Here is a 21,796-nt window from a genome sequence, read left to right as displayed (position 1 = left end):
CAAGTAGCATTCTAGTTTACTCTGTTTATTTGTTAATTCTTTCCAATGTGTCAAGTAATTATCTTTTTGTTTTGTCATGATTTGGTTGGGTCTAATTGTGCTGCTGTCCTGGGACTCTGTGGGGTCTGTTTGTGTTTGTGAACAGAGCCCCAAGACCAGCTTGCTTAGCGGAATCTTCTCCAGGTTCATCTCTGTAGGTGATGGCTTTGTTGGAAGGTTTGGAATCGCTTCCTTTTAGGTGGTTGTAGAATTTAGAGGCTCTTTTCTGGATTTTGATAATTGGCGTGTATCGGCCTAATTCTGCCCTGCATGCATTATTTGGTGTTTTACGTTGTACACAGAGGATATTTTGAGGAATTCTGCATGCAGAGTTTCAATTTGGTGTTTGTCCCAAGTAATTATCTTTTTGTTTTCTCATGATTTGGTTGGGTCTAATTGTGTTGCTGTCCTGGGACTCTGTGGAGTCTGTTTGTGTTTGTGAACAGAGCCCCAAGACCAGCTTGCTAAGGGGAATCTTCTCCAGGTTCATTTCTGTGCGTGATGGCTTTGTTATGGAAGGTTTGGAATCGATTCCTTTTAGGTGGTTGTAGAATTTAGAGGCTCTTTTCTGGATATTGATAATTAGCATGTATCAGCCTAATTCTGCCCTGCATGCATTATTTGGTGTTTTACGTTGTACACAGAGGATATTTTTGAAGAATTCTGCATGCAGAGTTTCAATTTGGTGTTTGTCCCATTTTGTGAATCCTTGATTGGTGAGCGGACCCCAGACCTCACAACCATAAAGGGCAATGAGTTCTATAACTGATTCCAGTATTTTTAGCCAGATCCTAATTTGTATGTCAAATTTGATGTTTCTTTTTTGATGGCAATAGAAGGCCCTTCTTGCCTTGTCTCAGCTCGTTCACAGCTTTGTGGAAGTTACCCGTGGCACTGATGTTATAGTTTTTTGTTTGCTCTAGGGCAACAGTGTCTAGATGGAATTTGTATTTGTGGTCCTGGCAACTGGACCTTTTTAGATCACCATTATTTTTGTCTTTCTGAGATTTACTGTCAGGGCCCAGGTCTGACAGAATTTGTGCAGAAGATCTAGGTGCTGCTGCATGCCCTCCTTAGCAACAGATCATCAGCAAACAGTAGACATTTGACTTCAGGTTCTAGTAGTGAGAGGCCATGTGGTGCAGACTTTTCTAGTGCCCCTCACCAATGCGTTGATATATATGTTGAACAGGGTGGGGCTTAAACTGCATCTCCGTCTCACCCTATGGCCCTGTGGAAAGAAATGTGTGTGTTTTCTGACAATGTTAACAACCCACTTGTTTGTGTACATGGATTTTATCATGTCATATGTTTTTCCCCCAACATTACTTTCCATCAATTTGTATAGTAGACCCTAATGACAAATTGAGTGAAAGGCTTTTTTGAAATCAACAAAGTATGAGAAGACTTTGCCATTGTTTTTTGGTTTGTTTGTTTGTCAAGTAGGATGTGCAGGGTGAATATGTGGTCTGTCGTACGGTAGTTTGCTCAGTACATTGTTTTCACTGAGGAAATGTTTGAGTCTGCTGTTAATAATAATTCATAGGATTTTCCCAAGGTTGCTGTTGATGCATATCCCATGCTAGTTATTGGGGTCAATTTTGTCTCCACTTTGTGGACTGGGGTGATCAGTCCTTGGTTCTAAATATTGGGGAAGATACCATAGCTAAGGATGATGTTAGAGAGTTTAAGTATAGCCAATTGGAATTTATTGTCTGTATATTTTATTATTTCATTGAGGATACCATCAACACCACAGGCCTTTTTGGGTTGGAGGGTTTGTATTTTGTCCTGTAGTTCATTGAATGTAGTTGGAGAATCCAGTGTGTTCTGGTAGTCTTTAATAGTTGATTCTAAGATTTGTATTTGATCATGTATATATTTTTGCTGTTTGTTCTTTGTTATAGGGCCAAAGGGATTGGTGAAGTGGTTTACCCATACATTTCCATTTTGGATAGATAATTCTTTGTGTTTGTCACACTGTATAATGATAGGAGATTGGCGCAGGAATACAAAATATACATCTTTTTATTTTACTACCCAAAATAGTATATGTCATGAACAAGATGGGGACGAAGCCCAAGACAAACACCGATATACAGTTTATAATACAGGGCTGTAACCCAAACAAAGAGCGAGGTGTAAACCTAATGAGGATGAGACCCGTAATAACAACACACGGGATGAGACTCGTAAGAACAAGTGCACACGAACAACAAGCCGATACAACAGAGCACAGACCAAGACCAACGGACATGGAACAATAATCAGCAAGATAAATGGGAACAGAGGGCACATATATTCACATACTATTCAGGGGGAATGAGAACCAGGTGTGTGTAATGAGACTATACAGTCCGGGGTTGGTGGTAATGTAACAGTTCAAAGACGCCTAGATGGCCGGGAGCGTAGACCTCCGGAGCTGGTGAACGGAATGAGCAGCAGTACTGGGGGAATCCGTGACCGTGTTGTTTAGTGTTTTCCAATTGTCCCAGAAGTGGTTAGAGTCTATGGATTCTTCAATTACATTGAACTGATTTCTGACATGCTGTTCCTTCTTTTTCCGTAGTGTATGTCTGCATTGTTTTAGTGATTCACCATAGTGAAGGCGTAGACACAGATTTTCTCGGTCTTTATGTTTTTGGTTGGATCGGTTTCTCAATTTCTTTCTTATGTTTTTGTATTCTTCATCAAACCATTTGTCGTTGTTGTAAATTTTCTTTGGTTTTCTGTTTGAAATTTTGGGATTTGACAGGGAAGCTGAGAGGTCAAATATACTGTTTAGTTTTTCTACTGCCAAGTTTACACCTTCACTATTACAGTGAAACATTTTGTCCAGGAAGTTGTCTAAAAGGGATTGAATTTATTTGTTGTTGCCTAATTGCTTTTTTCCACACTATATTCCTTACATCTATAGCATCTCTTAATATTCTTCAGATCCTTTGGATTTGATGCCTCATGATTGAGTATTGCTTTGTTCAAGTAGACAATGATTTTGCTGTGATCTGATAGAGGTGTCAGTGGGCTGACTGAGAATGCTCTGAGAGACTCAGGGTTGAGGTCATTGATAAAGCAGTCTATGGTACTACTGCCAAGAGATGAGCTATAGGTGTACCTACCATTGGAGTCCCCTCGAAGCCTACCATTGACTATGTACATACCCAGCGTGTGATAGAGCTGCAGGAGTTATAACACATTTTTGTTGGTTATGTTGTCATAGTTGTGCCTTGGGGTGCTATGGGGGAGGGAATGCTGTCACCTCCGGGCAGGTGTTAGTCCCCCTGTGTGCTGAGGGTGTCAGGTTCTTGTCCGGTTCTTCCTCCTGTTGTCACTCTCTACCTCTGAATCACTTGCTACCTGTTGTTTTCGAACAGCCTCTTCCCCTCTGTATTTCTCTCAAGTGCTGTCCTCTCTTTGTTGTAGTGTCTCTAGTACCAATTTAGTTGCTCTTGCTCTGAATTGCCTGCATCCCACCCACTCTCTTTGAAAGGATTGTCATCTAGGAATGAGTCACAAGATCGTCATCCTCCGGTTTTTCTTTCTCTTTGTTTCTATCTCTCTCTGGCCCTCACTCGTGAGTCATGAGGAGTGTAAGTAGGGAGGACCTCAGTGTAGCTGATGGATCGTGGGTTTTTCTCACATCCCTCACACACACACACACACACACACACACACACACACTGAGTGACTCATTGTGAGTAAGACGTTTCAGTGTGACATCGACATGTACCACACTCAACCACACTCACACACAAGGCAGAGACTAGGGTCCTTGCGAACTGTAAGGCATAGCAGGGTCAAATTGGGGAGATGTTTTGACTGCTCAGGGCCAGAGCTGTACACTGACAGCTGTCTCTACAGAAATCACTCCAGACGTGTCTCCCAGTGGGTCTGTGTGTGTGGGTCGGTGGGTTTACATTGTGTAATTATCTTGTGTGTTTTTACTGTTTATTGTGTGTGTGTCTGTACCGTGTGTGTTTGTTTAGTGTGTATGCATGTGTGCGTGCGGTTTGTGTCTTTATACTGTGTCTGGTTTCATACTGTGTGTGTTTGTACAGTGTAGGTGTTTGCACTGCATGTATTGTTTTATAGCTGTGTGTTTGTACAGGTCTCCTCATTATTCAGAGTCCTTGGTGTGACCTGATATGAGAGAGAGACTAGTGCCTATCTGACGGCTGACAATCTTCTCTCCTGTCTCTGTTGCTTGCTGATGAACATTGATAGAACGGGATTTGGGATTTAACCTTCATTCATCACTCATGCAGTAATAACATCGAGTGACAGGCAGCTGGGAATGACTTGACACTCTATCGCTCTCTTTCTCTCTCTTTCGTTCTCTCTCTCTCCCTATCTCTGCTGTCAGGACAGACACTTCAATCACACAGGATCATCTTAAAGAGATGGTTTGGTATTTTGGTATTTTGGCAATGAATCCCTTTATCTACTTCCCTATAGTCAGATGAACTTGTGGATAACATATTTGTGTTCAGTTTGAAGGAAGTTGCCAACTAACGTTAACACAATTGCTTAATAGCGTTATCACAATGATTGGAACAGCTAGCATGGGAACAGTTATAATTCTTGTTAACATTGGCTCGTGAAGCTACCTCCAACTTCCTTCACACTGAATGTGTTCATCTGACTCTTGTAGACAATTAGTACATCATTTATTGGAGATTGTATTGCCAAAATCGCAAACAATCCTTTAATAATTATAATTCAAAGTAAATAACTGAAAAAAGATAGCAGCTCTGGATGTGGACAGGTGCTGACTGCTGCTGATAAACACTACTTTTCTACTGTTTGAATACTGGTACCTCTAATAGAAATAACCCCTATATCAAATCCACAACAGTACCAACACCTTTTTAAACCCACCTCAAGCCCTGACGTACATACTTGTGAAATATTCAGAACTAGCCTTGCATATAGAAAAGACTTCCAATTTTAAAGTTGAAGTCGGAAGATTACATACACCTTAGCCAAATACATTTAAATTCAGTTTTTCACAATTCCTGACATTTAATCCTAAACAATCTCTGTCTTTATTTTTAATTTAAGAAAGTGAAATGTCAGAATAATAGTAGAGAGAATGATTTATTTAAGCTTTTCTTTATTTCATCACATTCCCAGTGGGTCAGAAGTTTACATACACTCAATTAGTATTTGGTAGCATTGCCTTTAAATTGTTTAACTTGGGACAAACATTTTGGGTAGCCTTCCACAAGCTTCCCACAAAAAGTTGGGTAAATTTTGGCCCATTCCTCCTGACAGAGCTGGTGTAGCTGAGTCAGGTTTGTAGGCCTCCTTGCTTTCACATGCTTTTTCAGTTCTATAGGATTGAGTTCAGGGCTTTGTGATGGCCACTCCTTGACTTTGTTGTCCTTAAGCCATTTTGCAAGTATGCTTGGGGTCATTATCCATTTGGAAGACCCATTTGCGACCAAGCTTTAACTTCCTGACTGATGTCTTGAGATGTTGCTTCAATATATCCACGTAATTTTCCTTCCTCATGAGCCATCTATTTTGTGAAGTGCACCAGTCCCTCTTGCAGCAAAGCACCCACACAACATGATGTCACCCCCGTGCTTCACGATTAAGATGTTGTTCTTCGGCTTTCAAGCCTCCCCCTTTTTCCTCCAAACATAGCAATGGTCATTATGGCCAAACAGTTCTATTTTTGTTTCATCAGACCAGAGTACATTTCTCCAAAAAGTACGATCTTTGTCCCCATGTGCAGTTGCAATCTGTTGTCTATCTTTTTTTATGGCGGATTTGGAGCAGTGGCTTCTTCCTTGCTGTGCGGCTTTTTAGGTTATGTCCATATAGGATTCGTTTTACTGTGGATATAGACACTTTTGTACCTGTTTCCTCCAGCGTCTTCACGAGGTCCTTTGTTGTTGTTCTGGGATTGATTCGCACCAAAGTACGTTCATCTCTAGGAGACAGAACCTGTCTCCTTCCTGAGCGATATGATGGCTGCGTGGTCCCATGGTGTTTATACTTGTGTACAATTGTTTGTACAAATGAACATGATACCTTCAGGCATTTGGAAATTGCTCCCAAGGATGAACCAGACTTGTGGAGGTCTACACATTTTTTTCTGAGGTCTTGGCTGATTTCTTTTGATTTTACCATGATATTAAGCACAGAGGCACTGAATTTGAAGATATGCTTTTACAGTTTTTCTCAATTGCTAAAAGACCACTTCTGAAACCTTGCTCCATTTCCTGAAAACATTAAACACAAAACCTCATCTTCAAGCACTATTTACATAACCTCTGACTCCTCTCACAAAATGAAACATTCGCTTCAAAACAGTTTTACCTGTGTTCAAAATCAAACACTGCTCTCAAATCGTAAACAAAGTGATCAAAATGATATACACTCTCAAGCAGTTTCAGTAAACAAACAATACATCGAAAAATGGAAATCACATTGTTAAAAAAAATATTCATATTTTTCCGTCATTGTCTTTTGATGAACAAAAACATGTTCTATCATAGTAGCTCCAAATTTATCAGAAATTACTACTCTGCTTTGCACTTTGCAATATTGTTTTTTGTTCTTCCTCCTCCTTGTACCCCTATTTTTACAGTACTGTACCCTGCATCTCACAAACTTGTGTTTTGTCTCTGTGATACTGTAATTCTTGTTCTTTGTTGATATGAACCTGCAACCAGGTTATGTGCAGTTACAAAACATATTCATGCAGTACAATACATACAGTGATTAACTTTATAAATGTCTATTGAAATAGTGTAGTACAGTAAACTTGCAATTTCAAAAATACAGTAGTATACTGTACCTGTTCTCTTCTCTGAATGTCCTTACTATGGTGGACACAGAAAATCAGCTCAAATTGGGTTGCACTCTAAGTCCTGCTGTCAGTCCATGGACAAGAACATGGTCTATAACTGTTGCTCGAATTTCATCAGATCATTCCACTCTTTGTCTTCCTCTTCCTCTTCGTCCTCCTCTTCCTCTTTCTTGCCCTCCTCCTCCTCTTCCTCCTCATCGCCCACCTCACATACGCACTCGTCCTCATCCTCTAACATTGTTTCTTCTATCCATTCTCAGACTTTCTCCTTCCCACCTTCAACAACCTGTTTGCTCTCTGAACTGGCTTATATTGGTTGTGTTGCATCATTTGAAAACAGGTTAAATCCATTTTTAGTGGTTGTGTTCAATCAATGACATATGTTCTCTATTTGTATTTGATTGTTGCCACTTGTGTTTACCAGTATGGATGGCATGTGAGAGTGCAGAATGTGTTTTGAGAATGAGAATGTGTTTAGAAGTGAGATCTGCAAATTGTGTTTTACCATGTGAAATGGTTTAAGGTATTGACAACAGACTGCATAATTAGCTAAATGAGTCCAGGCAACTGAGAACTTTGTTCAGCCAATGGGTTTTAGTTTTTTAGCAATTGAGAAAAACTGTAAATACATCCACAGGCATGCCTCCAATTGACTCAAATGATGTCAATTAGCCTCTAGCTTCTAAAGCCATGACATCATTTTCTGGAATGTTCCAAGCTGTTTAAATGTACAGTCAACTTACTGTATGTAAACTTCTGACCCACTGGAATTGTGATACAGTGAATTATACGTCTGTACGTCTGTAAACAGTTGTTGGAAAAATGACTTGTGTCATGCACAAAGTAGATGTCCTAACCGACTTGGCAAAACTATAGTTTGTTAACAAGACATTTGTGGAGTGGTTAAAAATAAGCTTAATGACTCTAAAATAAGTGTATGTAAACTTCCGACTTCAACTGTGTGTATTAACCCTAGATGACAGACAGGGGGCGCTGTTTTGTAGCCGCTGCACAGCCATTTTTGTGCATTTTAGCAGAGTTAGTCAAATTTACATTCCAACACCATTCTCAACATGAGAATATACTGAAGTGGGTAAAACAGTATGTAAACACAGTTAAAGTGATCAGTATTCAATGACTGTGTACATAGGCGGCAAGTACCGGGTGGTAGCCAGCTAGTTACAGTGACTAAGTTCAGGGTTGGGTACTGGGTGGAGCCTGGCTAGTGGTGACTGTTTAATGGTCTGATGTTCTGGAGCTAAATTCTCTTTTTCAGTCTCTTTTTCCCATCTTTGATGCAACTGTACTGTCTCCGCCTTCTAGATGGTTAGGGGGGTGAACGGGCCATGGCTCGAGTAGCTGAGGTCCTTGATAATCTTCTTGACCTTCCTGTGACACCGGGTGCTGTAGAGGGTCTATATGCGGAGCTGGGTGCTAAGGGTGTCAACCTCATCACCGTAGATGCTGCTGCTGAGTGCTTTTTTCCTGCACCATTTCAGGTCTGATGAAGGCCATTTAAGCTGAAACTGTTGTGGTGCAACAGCTTGTAACTGAGTGACAGTGCTACTGTGCTAAGACACAGAGAGTGTTGCTGTAGGGAGGTGGCGAGAGGGAGAGGGGTTAAGGGGTTTATAGCCTGTTGCTATGGTAGCCGGTGGAACAGATCAGCTGTGTGAACTCATCCTCAGCTCTGTGTGTGTGTGTGTGTGTGTGTGCGTGTGTGTGTGTGTGTGTGTGTGTGTGTGTGTGTGTGTGTGTGTGTGTGTGTGTGTGTGTGTGTGTGTGTGTGTGTGTGTGTCTGTGTGTGTGTGTGTGTGTGTGTGTGTTTGTGTGAGGGATGTGAGAAAAACCCATGATCCATCAGCTGCACTGAGGTCCTCCCCACTTACACTCCTCAAGACTCACGAGTGAGGGACAGAGAGATATAAAGACAAAGAGAAAGTAAACGGGAGCATTCCTTGATGGAGGTAGAGTGACAGGAGAGCAAGAGAGAGCGAGAGAGTGTTGGGGGTGGAAGTAGAGAATGGGGGGGTTCTGCTAAGCTATATGATATCAACATAAAAATAAATGATCAGATGAAACATATTTTGGGCCTTACTGCTATTAGCCCGTACAAACGCATTGAATAACAGATTCACTACATGGAACAACAGACAGTCACAAAAAAGGAAATCTAAAGGAAGTTTGTTCTTAAGTGTCTGTCCTATATCTGAGCGTTATTAGAAAGATGAGGAAACCTTAGTTATTTTTTTAACATGTATTTAGACCCTTATTTTTGGCACTAAACAGTCTCCATAAAATCGTCTAATGATGTTTGGAGCCGGGGAACCTTCAGACAAGTGTTTCGAGGTCCGTGAAATTTTGTAAGAAGACAGACTTTTGTGATGTCTCAAGGTCTGACACTGCTTTATCTCTCTCACCTTTCACCAGATGTGGAAGTGCTGCAGACAGATGTTTTATTATGCTCATTCAGTTTCCGCATCAGCGCTGGCATCGACTCCAGGGGGGTTAAATAAAGGTTGGGCCGTGGATCAAAAAAACCTCATGCAGCGTTACACATCTCCTTCGCATAGAGTTGATCAGGCTGTTGATTGTGGCCTGTGAAATGTTGTCCCACTCCTCTTCAATGGCTGTGCGAAGTTGCTGGATATTGAAACTGGAACACGCTGTCATACACGTCGATCCAGAGCATTCCAAGCTTGCTCAATTGATGACGCTTCTGGTGAGTTTGCAGGCCATGGAAGAACTGGGACATTTTCAGCTTCCGGGAATTGTGTGCAGATCATTGCAACATGGGGCAGTGCATTATCATGCTGAAACATGAAGTGATGATGGCTGATGAATGGCACGACAATGGGCCTCAGGATCTTGTCACGGTATCTCTGTGCATTCAAATTGCCATTGATAAAATGCGGTTGTATTTGTTGTCTGTATCTTATGCCTGCCCATACCATAATTCCACCGCCACCATAGGGTTTCTGTTCACACCAGTAAACCGTTCGCCCACACGACACCATACAGTACATCTGCCAGTTATTTAACTAGGCAAGTCAGTTAAGAACAAATTATTCTTTACAAAGATGGCCTACCAGGGAACAGTGGGTTAATTGCCTTGTTCAGGGGCAGAACGACAGATTTTTACCTTGTTCGCTCAGGGATTCAATCCAGCAACCTTTCAGTTACTGGCCCTACGATCTAACCACAAGGGTTCCTGCCCAGTACATTTGAAACCGGGAATCCTCCATGAAGAGCACACTTTTCCAGCTTGCCAGTGGCCATCAAAGTTGAGAATTTGGACGCTGAAGTCGGTTACAACGTTGAACTGCAGTCAGGTCAAGACCCTGGTGAGGATAACGAGCACGTAGATGAGCTTACCTGAGACGGTTTCTGACAGTTTGTGCAGAAAGTATTCGGTTGTGAAAACCCACAGTTTCCTTAGCTGTCCGGGAGGCTCGTCTCAGACAATCCCGCAGGTGAAAATACCGGTTGTAGAGTTCCTGGGCTTGCCTGGTTGCAAGTGGTCTGCAGTTGTGAGGCCGGTTGGACGTAGTGCCAAATTCTCTAAAACAATGTTGGATGCAGTCTATGGTAGAGAAATTAACATTAACGTCTCTGTCAACAGCTCTGGTGGACATTCCTGCAGTCAGCATGCCAATTGCACACCCCATTAAAACTTGAGACATCTGTAGGATTGTGTTGTGTGGCAAACTTGCACATTTTAGAGTTGCCTTTTATTGTCCACAGCACAAGGTGCACCTATGTAATGACAATGCTGTCTAATCAGCTTCTTGATATGCCACACCTGTCAGGTGGATGGATTATCTTGGCAAAGGAGAAATCCTCACTAACAGGGATGTAAACACAATTGTGCACAACATTTGAGAGTAATAAGATTTTTGTACATATGGACCATTTCTGGGATCTTTTATTTCAGGTTATGAAACAAGGGACCAACACTTTACATGTTGTGTTTATATTTGTGTGCATTATTAAAACTCAGAGAACATTCAGGATGATGATGACTGCGGGAATAATGTAATTTAAAGACTTCAAAAAAGACTCCATATAAAAGAGGGATTGTAATGGAAACCTGATAAATGTTATGCTGTCAGAATATAAAACGGTTGATTTCCTCCAATAGGTTTGAATATTCATGAGACAGGCTCCTCTGTCTAGCCAATGACATGCTTGGATGGTCACTGTGGCGTTCTTCCTTATTTGGGAGGGAAAATATGGCGACGTCGATTGTCTTCTGCTATGGTTATTATGAACCCCCATCTGTAGCATCATTACTGACAGCAGAGAGAGAGAGAGAGAGAGAGAGCGAGAGAGAGAGAGAGAAAAATAGACAGCTGATATGAATACTAATCAACCAACTCTATAACTACCAGTTGATTGCAGTTCACATTTAAGTTGGCCATTTATTGAAGAGAAAATGCATCTGTTGAGACACACTGTGGATATAATTAGATTTCTAATAGCCCAGATCAAGTATCTATAACTTTTATTGAGGGGTACGTCTATAAAATGTTATATAATCCCTCTTCCATCATCAATAGTACATTATGAAAACTATTATTGTTGTTTTCAAATGTTAAGTTCCGTGGTATTTATTATGGATGCTATTCTCGGATCTGCAGACACAGTTTTGCGTTACTGAAATCATTCAATGATGTCAAATCATCTAGATCTCCTCAATCTCCGACAAGTCACACCAAACTAACTGACAAAGTATAGTAGGAAATACTTGCGTACATCATCAACTTTACCAACTATACAGTAAAACAATAATAGAGTACAATGTCCAGTTTAATTAATCAGTTCTAAACCACTACTAAACTCAAAGCAAAAAAAGAATGGATTTACCGTAACGTTGTGTATTTTCTAACCAGTGGTTTTCAACGCGAGCAGCTCAAGTGTATCTCTAGAAACATTTTATTTCTGAGGAATAGGTTTGAATGTTCGCTATCTGTCGGTTCAGCTGGGGTGGCTATGAATCTTCTGTACTATGTCCGTTCAGAGAAGCTGTCAGCACTGTAGTCTTAAGGCCACGTTGTTATAAATAGTTCAACTGTTCTATGTGCCTTCTCTCTGACGGACACTCAGCATTTGCACCAGTGGCAAAGATTACAGCAGAAACAAGGAAAGGTAAAACACGATATAACATAACATGTAAAATGGTTATAAGAAGGAAGAAGACGTTACGGTAAAGTCTAAAAAAAGAAAGTGTCACGTTTTTAGCTTAGTTTGGAAGTAGTATTCTCTACAACAACAAAAAACTGGCCCATTGTGTGTGTGTGGTTGTTCTATCCTCTCTCTCCCTCCTCTCAGGTGTCCATGGTGTGTCTGGGGGTTCTGTGAGGCTCTCCCCTCCCCCTTGCCCTCCTCTCTCCTCTTCCCAGTGGCTGGGTGTATCTAAGTTTGGTCTTCCTGCGTCTTTTCTCTGAGCACCAGACCCTCTCACAGTACTCCTCCAGCCGCTGTGTATCTCGATATCCTATAAGCTGGAGGAACTCCTTGTACCACAGCCGAGAGGTAGGGCCTGGAGCTGGAGCGGGGGCTAGGGAGGACCCTGGTAGGGCTCCTGGTAGTCTGGAAGTGGGGTCAGAGTTGGAACCAGTGTGGAGGTCTGGAGGGGAATCTATGGGAAGGTGACAGGAGGTTGCTGTGGTCTCCCCTTCTTCCTCTCCTTCCTCCCCTGTCCTGTGTATCAGGGCACTGACCCTCTCCCCTCCCAGCACATGAAGCGTTACCCTCAGTAGGGTGTGGACATAGCCGTGTTCTACCGTCTGACACACATACATGCCAGCGTCCCCAATCCGCACAATCAGGAACAACAGCCCGTGGGTCGTTATGACTACACTCTCATCACATCTGACCTGGGGGAGGGAGAGAAGAGGGAGGGGAGGGGAGGTAAGGAGAGATGGAAAAGGAAGGAAGAAAGGAGGAAAGTGGTGTATATGTATATACAGTATGTATATATGTCTGTCTCACCTTCTCTCTGTCTGGACCTCTCTGTATGTACCACATAACTCTGGCCTGTAGAGAACGAGGGGTACACTCCAGTAGAGTACTGTTATTCTCTACCCCATACACCTGCCTCTCCTCCGCACCCTGGTACTTCTCCCCTACACACACACACACACACACACAATTCAGCAGTGACCATTCTGTTACCTCAGCAGGCCAAAGGCCATTGGCCAAGGAGTAATTACTTTCTAATCCCCCCCCCCCACACACACACACCCCCACACCCCCAAACACACACACAGACTGACCATCAATCTGCAGCCCATTGCATAGCTGTACAGCGTTGCCATGGCGAACATCCTGTCGTCTGAATCGTCTGCTGAGAGAGAGAGAGGGGGAGTGGTGGAGGCTGTTAAATGGGCATTTGGGAAAGTGAGATAAGGACATAGTGGCATCAAAGGGAAGAACGGGAAGGGATGATGAGAAAGAAGGAGGGGATTAGGCAGGATAGCGGTGCTAATGATTGCTATGTGATGCCTCTGTACCGCTGTGCACATGTTCATATGTCTGTGTGTGACTGTACATGCCTGTGTGTCTTTGTGTATGAGGTTTGTGTTTCTGTCTCACCTCTTGGTGTAGACCCCAACAGGGTAGTATCGTGAGCAGGTGAGTCCATCCCAGGCACAGTAAGGATCCCTGGCTAGGCAACAGTCGGCACACTCTGACCCGTACAGTTCACATTGATGGAGCCTCACCTGAGCCACACCCACCTCAGAACCCACATAGAGCTGTTGCTATGAAAACAACAACACAAAATTAACAGAGGTACACATTTCTGTAAATATCAACATCATAAAACGCTTTGCCTACTGTCATTACATTTCCCGACATTCGGATAATCAATACACTGTCATCTTGTGGCTAGATGAAGATACTGCAGTTTTAAACAACCATGCTTCAAAACAATGTTAGTAACTATGATTTTAACATGATAAATAGTTGTCATACTCGTTTTGCAGATATGATGATCTCAGTTATTGGCATAGGGACCTAGAAAGAAATAACATGAAAACATTTTGATCTTCCATAAACAAATCAAATTGTTGAGTGCCAAGAATGTGTAATTGACGCAATGGCCATCTTTTGCCATATGGTGGCGCTAAATAACAGCAGTACCTTGAACACCTGCAGTTCCTCCAGTAGTACTTCCTCTATGGTGTCTGTGTCTTTGTTGTAGATGCTGATAACCTTCAACACAACAGAGTCGTCTACGGGAGAGAGTATTTAAGTGATGTAAATATCACACCTTCCCCAATACAACCACCCAGGACATCCAAATAGTAGAGAGTCAAAGGCTTTGTTTTGGGATGTCAGTGCCTGTCTATCTGGTAGGCCTATCTTACCTTCCTGTAGATTGTGATTGTAATTCTGCATGTGATCAGTGGAGGGAGCTATAACCTTGGGGATACACAGCACTGGATGATCATAGTGTAGTGTCAGTGTGCATACCTCTGCCTATGTACAGGACGTGGTAGTGTCCATCCTGGGCCTGGACGCGGTCCACAGCAATCTGGGTTAGTCTCCTCCCTCCTGGCTCCGTCTGCAGTAGGACAGGTTTCTTGTGGAGGGGCAGGACCGGGCTGGACATGACGGGGTGGGAACGCACAAAACGCAGAACCTCATCAGGGAACTCCTTAGAACCTGAGAACCCACCACCGTTCACCTTACTGGCACACTGGAGAGAGAGAAGAAGGGGAAGAGATGGAGAGGGAAAAGGGATAGAGAGGGAAAAAAGAGAGAGAGAGGAGGAGAGTGGAAGAGATGGAGAGGGAAAAGGGATAGAGAGGGGAAAAAAGATAGAGAGAGGAAGAGATTGGAAGAGATGGAGAGGGAAAAGGGATAGAGAGGGGAAAAAAGATAGAGAGAGGAAGAGATTGGAAGAGATGGAGAGGGAAAAGGGATAGAGAGGGGGAAAAAGAGAGAGAGAGAGGAAGAGAGTGGAAGAGATGGGGGAGAAGCAACATATGAATAAGAAAAAAGCATTACACTGTCAATGACTCGAATGGTTACTATTGAAGCTGTATGCTGCAGTATAATGATAGCACTGATGTGACCTGCAGAGACAGGTCACAGGAAATGTTGTATAACAACCTGTAACACTCTTTCTCTGCAAAGGGCAGCTGCCACAGACACAGGCATAAGGGGAGTGCTGTGAATGTACAATGCTGCTGCTGGAATATCACATTTTTGAAAGACATTATTGAAAGTATATTGTTTGGATATACAGTGTGGAGTTTGCTGTAATGGAGGTGCAACTCTTAAGAAAATTCCTAAACTACACTTTTCTTGTGTTGCACCAAACTATGCAGTGCATGTATCCTTACTTATCGGGTATGGAGAGCCAATCAGGTAATGTAAAGCCTATTGATAAGTCAGTATATGTTGTAGCTGTAGGTTGTAACTCACAGATCCGGGGCGTGGGTAGGGGACCCGGCCTTTGTATGGGGTCCAGTGGTGCTCTGGTCTCTCCCGGTGTGCAAATTGGCCGTTGAATGCTGCTCGCACAACATCCATGTGGTACACACACACTGCATAGCCCTGGAACACAGCACTGATGAGGGGAGGGGTGTAGATTGAGAGAGAGAGAGAGAGAGAGAGAGAGAGAGAGAGAAAAGATATTCAATACAATATACCAGTACTTATTTTTTTAAACACACGTGACTCTCTCAGCAGACCTTGTAGTACTGAAGAGGCCAAATATCTCTGGATTCTTCTCATCCTTGTTCTTCAACACAAATACATCCTCTGAAATTAAACACACATGGGAGAGAGAAAGAGAGAGAGAGAGATTTAGGGTTCCATTAAGTGAAAGTACTATAGGTGCATCCCCTTCTCTAGGAAACACACATGAACACACAGCCGTACCCAGCTCATCGAAGTGTGTGTCGATGCCGTTGGGTCCAGCCACAGAGCAGATGAGACGGGTCTTTAGGAAGGAGCTCCAACGATTCACCAACATCCTCTGACCTCCCTGGTCATTCTGAAGGGAGGGGATGGAGGAACTGGATTAGAATTGGAAGGAGGCGAAGGAAGGGAGGACATGATACAGTATATGGATATGCTGGCATGCAGGATAGAACAGAGCATTTGTGCAATTCTCACCGCACAGACCCGTCCCACCCGGGTGTAAACAGCTTTGTTAACCCCCTCTGCGTCCATCCCTCTCTCCGTGAAGAAGAAGTAGACCTTGTCATCATCCCTGTCATCGTTATCAGGAATTACCACCGACCCAATGAACTTAGGCTCTAGAGGAAACATGACAGTTTCAGAAAGAGAATGTGACCCGCAGGATTACAATGTTCACTTTGCCTCCAGGAAAATATAACATACTTCTACATTTATGTAGAGACCATATACAATATACCATGTGAAAAGGCCCTGTTATTAATATGCAAATACTTGTGTTACTTTAAAAGGATACTTTGCATCACCACCTGGTATGGCAACTGCTCGGCATCTGACCGTAAGGCGCTACAGAGGGTAGTGCGAACGGCCCAGTACATCACTGGGGTCAAGCTTCCTGACATCCAGGACCTATATAATAGGCGGTGTCAGAGGAAAGCCCATACAATTGTCAGAGACTCCAGTCACCCAAGTTATAGAATATTTTCTCTGCTACCGCATGGCAAGAGGTACTGGAGTGTCAAGTTTAGGACCAAAAGGCTTCTTAACAGCTTCTAACCCCAATCCATTAGACTGCTGAACAATTCAGAAAAATTGCCACCAGACAATTTACATTGACACCCCCCCTCTTGTATACTGCTGCTCCTCGCTGTTTGTTTGTTACCTATGGATAGTCACTTCGCCCCCACCTACATGTACAGATTACCTCAACTAACCTGTACCTCTTCACTGACTCGGTACCGGTGCCCCCTGTATATAGCCTCATTATTGTTTTTCTTATTGTGTTACTTTTTATTTTAACCTACTTGGTAAATTGTTCCTTCTTCTTGAACTGCACTGTTGGTTAAGGGCTTGTAAGTAAGCATTTCACTGTAAGGTCTACACTTGTTGTATTCGGCGCAAATGGCAAATAATGTTTGATTTGATTTGAGACACATGGTATCCATGAGTTTTTCTGACTCTGGGGAAGTAGATAAAGGGCCTAATTGTCAAAATCCTAATGTATCCCTTTAGAAGGGATATGCGAGATTCTGGCAATTAAGCTATTTTTTCTACCTACCCAGAGTCAGATGAAGTTGTATGGATACCATTTTTATGTCTCTGTGTGCAGTATGATGGAAGTTAGAGGTAGTTTTGTGAGCCAATGCTAACTAGTGTTAGGCCAGGGTAAAGAATGATTCTTCATGGGCACTGCAACTTAAGATATTACTCAAGGTTTAATTATTAGAGCAACCAAACAACTTCAGGGGACGAATTACATGAAGGATAAATAATATGAGCTGAGACCTGGCACCAAACTCTAAACTAGAGCAACCCCAGCTACCCCTGATCTTTATACCCCAGAGCCCCATCATCTGGTATAAAAATGAAAGTCCTCCAATTATGGTCCCACAGTACTTCCTTTGCAACGGAAACGTAGAGTCTCTCGAAATGCCACATGCAACATACAACAATATCACTACAACATGTAGATGACATGCAGGCCTGACTAGAATATTAACAGAATGTAACACAACAGCACAGTACGAAATTATCTTCTTTCTTTTTTTAAGCAAATGTGTGTGTTCCTTCAGGTCCATGCACACTCAATAAGTGAATGATGACTAGTAGGTCAGGTGGCCTGGATGTTGTTGGTAGGCCCATGTTGTCGTGGGCTACCATCGCCGTAGTGCTCTAGGCACCTCTTGCTCCACAGCAGTCATCCCCAGTCACTGGCCAAGCCTGCAATGCCTCGGTAAAAGGCCCCACAGGTACACCACCGAATATCTCCTCTTCGATCTCTTCCTTTCCCCAAATGACACCATCCACAGTTAGCTCGTCCCACAATGTGCCTGAGTCACCCACAGCCTCAGCAGCACAACATTGGGGGGGAAAGTATGTACATGTACGCAGGCAGAGATGACAGAGAGAGGAAAACGTTTTCTCTGCACGTACGAACTCCTCCTGTCCAGAACTTGTGAGGTAAAGCTAGCTACTATCTAGCCAGCTAGATAACTAACACACAGAGATGGTCATCTAGCTAGCAAAAATAGCATGTGGACAATGGGCAAAACAACGTCCAACATGATACTTTTCAATAAAAACATTGGCAGACAAAATACAGGCACAGAGGTCGTCTCATGTTGCTTGAAGTAGTCACAGTAACCAAGGTTGAAGTCCTGCTGTCATAAGCATTGCTGATTTCACTCACAATGAAACTCTTTAGCACAGAACCACCAACCAGGTCGGGAAACTCCAGTACATCGACAAGCTAGATAGGGAGAAGCTCCGAATCAACTCCAAATGCAGTTAGGAAAGTCCAAAACCCAGGGAGTTCATTAGCTTACAGTCTTGAAAGAACCACCGTTGTCACCAGATGTAAGGCTGGGGTAAAGAATGGTTATCCATATCCGTGGGCTTCCGATACTCAAGGTTTAATTACTAGAGTAACCAAATGCCTAAAAACATATTTTCACTATGTCGTTATGGGGTTGTGTGTAGATGGGTGAGATTTGTATTTATTTTTAACTCTTTTGAATTCAGGCTGTAACACAACAAAATGTGAGTGTGGGTGAGTACCAGAGATCAAACAGAAAGTAGTAATGAGAAATGCCTGGACACTGACCATTGAGCTGTTGTCTGTTGTCTCTCTCAGTGCGTGTGTAGCTTTGGTTGTTCAGTCGACACAGAGCTGCATCATTTTCCCAGTAGTCTGTATACAGGCCAATATATAGCTCTCCTCCTAACACACACACACACACACACACACACACACACACACACACACACACACACACACACACACACACACACACACACACACACACACACACAGAAAAAAATACATAATAAAAAATACATAATAAACCAGATGTTTCATCAGTTAACACCTAATTTTCCACACATTAAATTAAATTAAGAACAAAATTACAATCAATTGCAAATTATGTTTGTTAATTTTTTGTTTGGTTATTTATCGCAATCTGGAAATAACGGATTTATAATGAGTTATTTCCACACGGTGGCAGCATTGTGCTAAAACTAAACCTGCCTCAAAGCCAGCGTTTCCCAAACACGTATTGCCCTAGTACACAGTTGTTCAAATAATCAAAGCTTGATGATGAGTTCATTATTTGAATCCGCTGGGTAGTGCTAGGGCCAAAGCTGAAACGTGCACCCCTTGAGGCCCCCAGGACCGAGTTTGGGAAACGCTGCTCTAAGCACTGTGCAATATACTCAATAACAGCAATTCTACTAGAGTATCAGTCTTCTGATAGGGTTAGGGCTAAGTGTGCCTGAGACAGAGAGTTATTGAGAAAATAATATATTATGAAACATACAAGAAGGTAGAAAGTGAAACAACAGAAGTGATAATGTCTTGTAGTGTGTGGTCTTCTTACTGTCCAGGGTGGAGGTTACGGGGCTGTTGTGGTCATAGGGACATCTCCCTCTTCCACTCTCTACACTCTGCTCCTCCAGCTCAAACTGTCTGGCCTGGGGACCAAAACCTATCAGTGAGAACACACATACTCATGCTCGCTCGCACATGCACACACACTTCGTAAAAGGGCCTGTTTCCGAGTACGTGATCAAATGTAAAAAATATATTAATCATAGTGTCACATATAAACAAGAAAATTAATAGTATATAAAGTAGGGACAATGAAGAGCGTGGGGGGCTTTGACAATGGTGAGGTGTGAGTGTCACGATATGTTCCAACATCTAGCAACCGTTATTAGAAGCACCTCTCAGCAAACAGGAGGGATGTCTCAGGCTGGACACAGTGGCAGTCAGAATTGCTTGTCTCTATTAACTATTGACACCCCTGTGTTACCATTATCAAACACTAATTCGATAAAGCTGTGTTTTCATCACAGATACAAGTCTTTAGATACTCTGAATGGCAAGGAAGTGACAAGAGTCTTCAGATAATTAGCAGTACGAAACAGGGGTATTTGGTGTAGTGACACATTGACATCCCTGAGCTTGACCATAGCATGTTCTGTTCTTTATTCTGACTGACGTCTTGTGGGAGACTGGTTTGTTTTCCCTGCTGGTGCTGTTGTCACAGGTCCTCTCAGACAGACAGGGGATGATATAAATTAAACTCATTTACAATCCAGACAAACACATTCCCTGGCTCTCTCAGAGGACAAAAACTAACTATCAGTACCAACTTCCTCTTTCTCTTCTCCTCCCCCTCTCTCTTCTCTCCCTTTCTCTCTCAAAGGACACACAAACGTCAATAATGTCACACCTTGTGTCTCTGTGTGTATCTCCTTCAGATGAATAAACAAACTCCCTGTCTCTCACTGAGGAAACATAAATTGACCATTGGGCGTGTTGGGGTTTTTACAGCTCATTCAGGAAAGACTGCCGGTGTCTAAAGAACAGATGATGAGACTGAGCCAAAACAGCAGCATGTCCTTCTATATGTTCGCATATCAACCTTATTTGCAATAACTACAAGGAATAAAATCCCATCCCTGCTCACCTGTCCTGCGTGTCCCACCCTGATGGTGGCACAGAGAGGGTTAAATGCTCCTGTTCCACAGGCCAACAGGTGTGTTGTGTTAAACTGCTGCAACACCTTGATGTAGTTAGCACACTCTGGCTGTAGGGGAGGGGGGAGAGGGAGACAGAGGGGAGGTTAGGTAGGTAACTTGAAGTGTATGGCGTGTCCGAATATCTGTACTTGCATTTTAAATTGTAGGCTGATTAGGTATGCGAAAATAGAACATTTTATAGTACAGTATGTCATTATATATATATTTGTTATGAGTATGCTTTAAATGTCAAGATATCATACTAATTTCGGGATTTTATGTGGTACAAATTCCTTTCACGCTATTGAGGAAGATAATTGTCTTTTCAGAACCATGTGTTTAACACAGCTGATAATCAGCTGATAATCATGAGGCTGTGCTGTACCAAAATGCTCAAATGACGGGAAACAACGCACATGCTCATTAGACGTCGCATTCTCAGTATGGGTGAGCCTAGTATTTTGATATTTACGGCATACATTTTTGCAAAACAGTATGTTCTAAATAGTATGTTGTATGAATAGCACACAGTATGTAGTTTCAGTAAGTAGTAGGCAAGACAGATATCGAACACACTGCATATATGTAGGGTAAACTATGACAGATGTAGATGTACATCAGATTCTGTTACCTTCTCTTTACCCTTCATCATACAATCTTCTACCTGTGACTCAGAGCTGGCCCAGTCAATCTGATGAGAGACGACAATAAATAAGGGACTAACACATGCATACAGACATGCAAACACACACTCACACATGCACACTTTCTGTCTGAGTGTTCAGCATAACATCCTGTAATTAACGTTTGTTTATGGGTGGACTGAACCACAAAAGGTCTCCATAACCATCATAACCACCCTGAAGTGTCTGAACTACACTCTTAGAATTAAAGCTACCCTGCCTTTAGGGTTCTAAAAACTGCTCAAAAAGGTTCCTCGAGGAACCCTTCTGAAAAGAGTCTTCAAGGAACTCTTTGAGGAAGCTTTATGGGATGGGAGGGGTTCAATTTAGTACCTTTTTAATAATATATTGCAGAGGTGGCAGCTTGGCTTACTGGAGGCGGGGTTTTCAGATAGTTATTTTTGGGCATCCGTTAGAGTAAATGTCATTCTTGTTCATCATGATAAGTTCATACACTGCAAATGTCAATTTTCCTATATAAACAATGCTGATTACATATAGTAATACAGTGGTAACAATTCCAACTTTGGGATTTGCATATGCTCTTGAGGAACTCTTTCTCCTCTGTAAGCCT

General features: G+C 42.5%; 1 protein-coding gene across 2 annotated transcripts in view; it reads right to left on the bottom strand.

Annotated features, from left to right (window-relative positions):
- Positions 1–11,260: 11,260 nt before the first annotated feature.
- Positions 11,261–21,796, bottom strand: part of sema3e (sema domain, immunoglobulin domain (Ig), short basic domain, secreted, (semaphorin) 3E) — a 55,713-nt gene continuing 45,177 nt past the window's right edge. Inside the window, exons 3-17 of one of the 2 annotated variants that reach the window (XM_020480813.2) lie at positions 21,171–21,230; positions 20,488–20,607; positions 19,393–19,486; positions 18,618–18,734; positions 15,992–16,134; positions 15,755–15,869; positions 15,565–15,634; positions 15,296–15,440; positions 14,339–14,564; positions 14,006–14,097; positions 13,838–13,879; positions 13,457–13,623; positions 13,138–13,208; positions 12,854–12,987; positions 11,261–12,738 (exon numbers count right to left, since the gene is read on the bottom strand). In XM_020480813.2, coding sequence (XP_020336402.1) covers positions 12,187–12,738; positions 12,854–12,987; positions 13,138–13,208; positions 13,457–13,623; positions 13,838–13,879; positions 14,006–14,097; positions 14,339–14,564; positions 15,296–15,440; positions 15,565–15,634; positions 15,755–15,869; positions 15,992–16,134; positions 18,618–18,734; positions 19,393–19,486; positions 20,488–20,607; positions 21,171–21,230 — 2,148 coding nt within the window. In that variant the 3' untranslated portion in view covers positions 11,261–12,186. The remainder of the gene's footprint in view (positions 12,739–12,853; positions 12,988–13,137; positions 13,209–13,456; positions 13,624–13,837; positions 13,880–14,005; positions 14,098–14,338; positions 14,565–15,295; positions 15,441–15,564; positions 15,635–15,754; positions 15,870–15,991; positions 16,135–18,617; positions 18,735–19,392; positions 19,487–20,487; positions 20,608–21,170; positions 21,231–21,796) is intronic. The other variant, XM_020480814.2, reaches the window with a different exon arrangement.

The sequence above is a fragment of the Oncorhynchus kisutch genome, linkage group LG4 (assembly GCF_002021735.2).
Source record: "Oncorhynchus kisutch isolate 150728-3 linkage group LG4, Okis_V2, whole genome shotgun sequence".
Classification (NCBI taxonomy): domain Eukaryota; kingdom Metazoa; phylum Chordata; class Actinopteri; order Salmoniformes; family Salmonidae; genus Oncorhynchus; species Oncorhynchus kisutch.
This window is presented reverse-complemented; position numbering and strand designations above follow the sequence as displayed.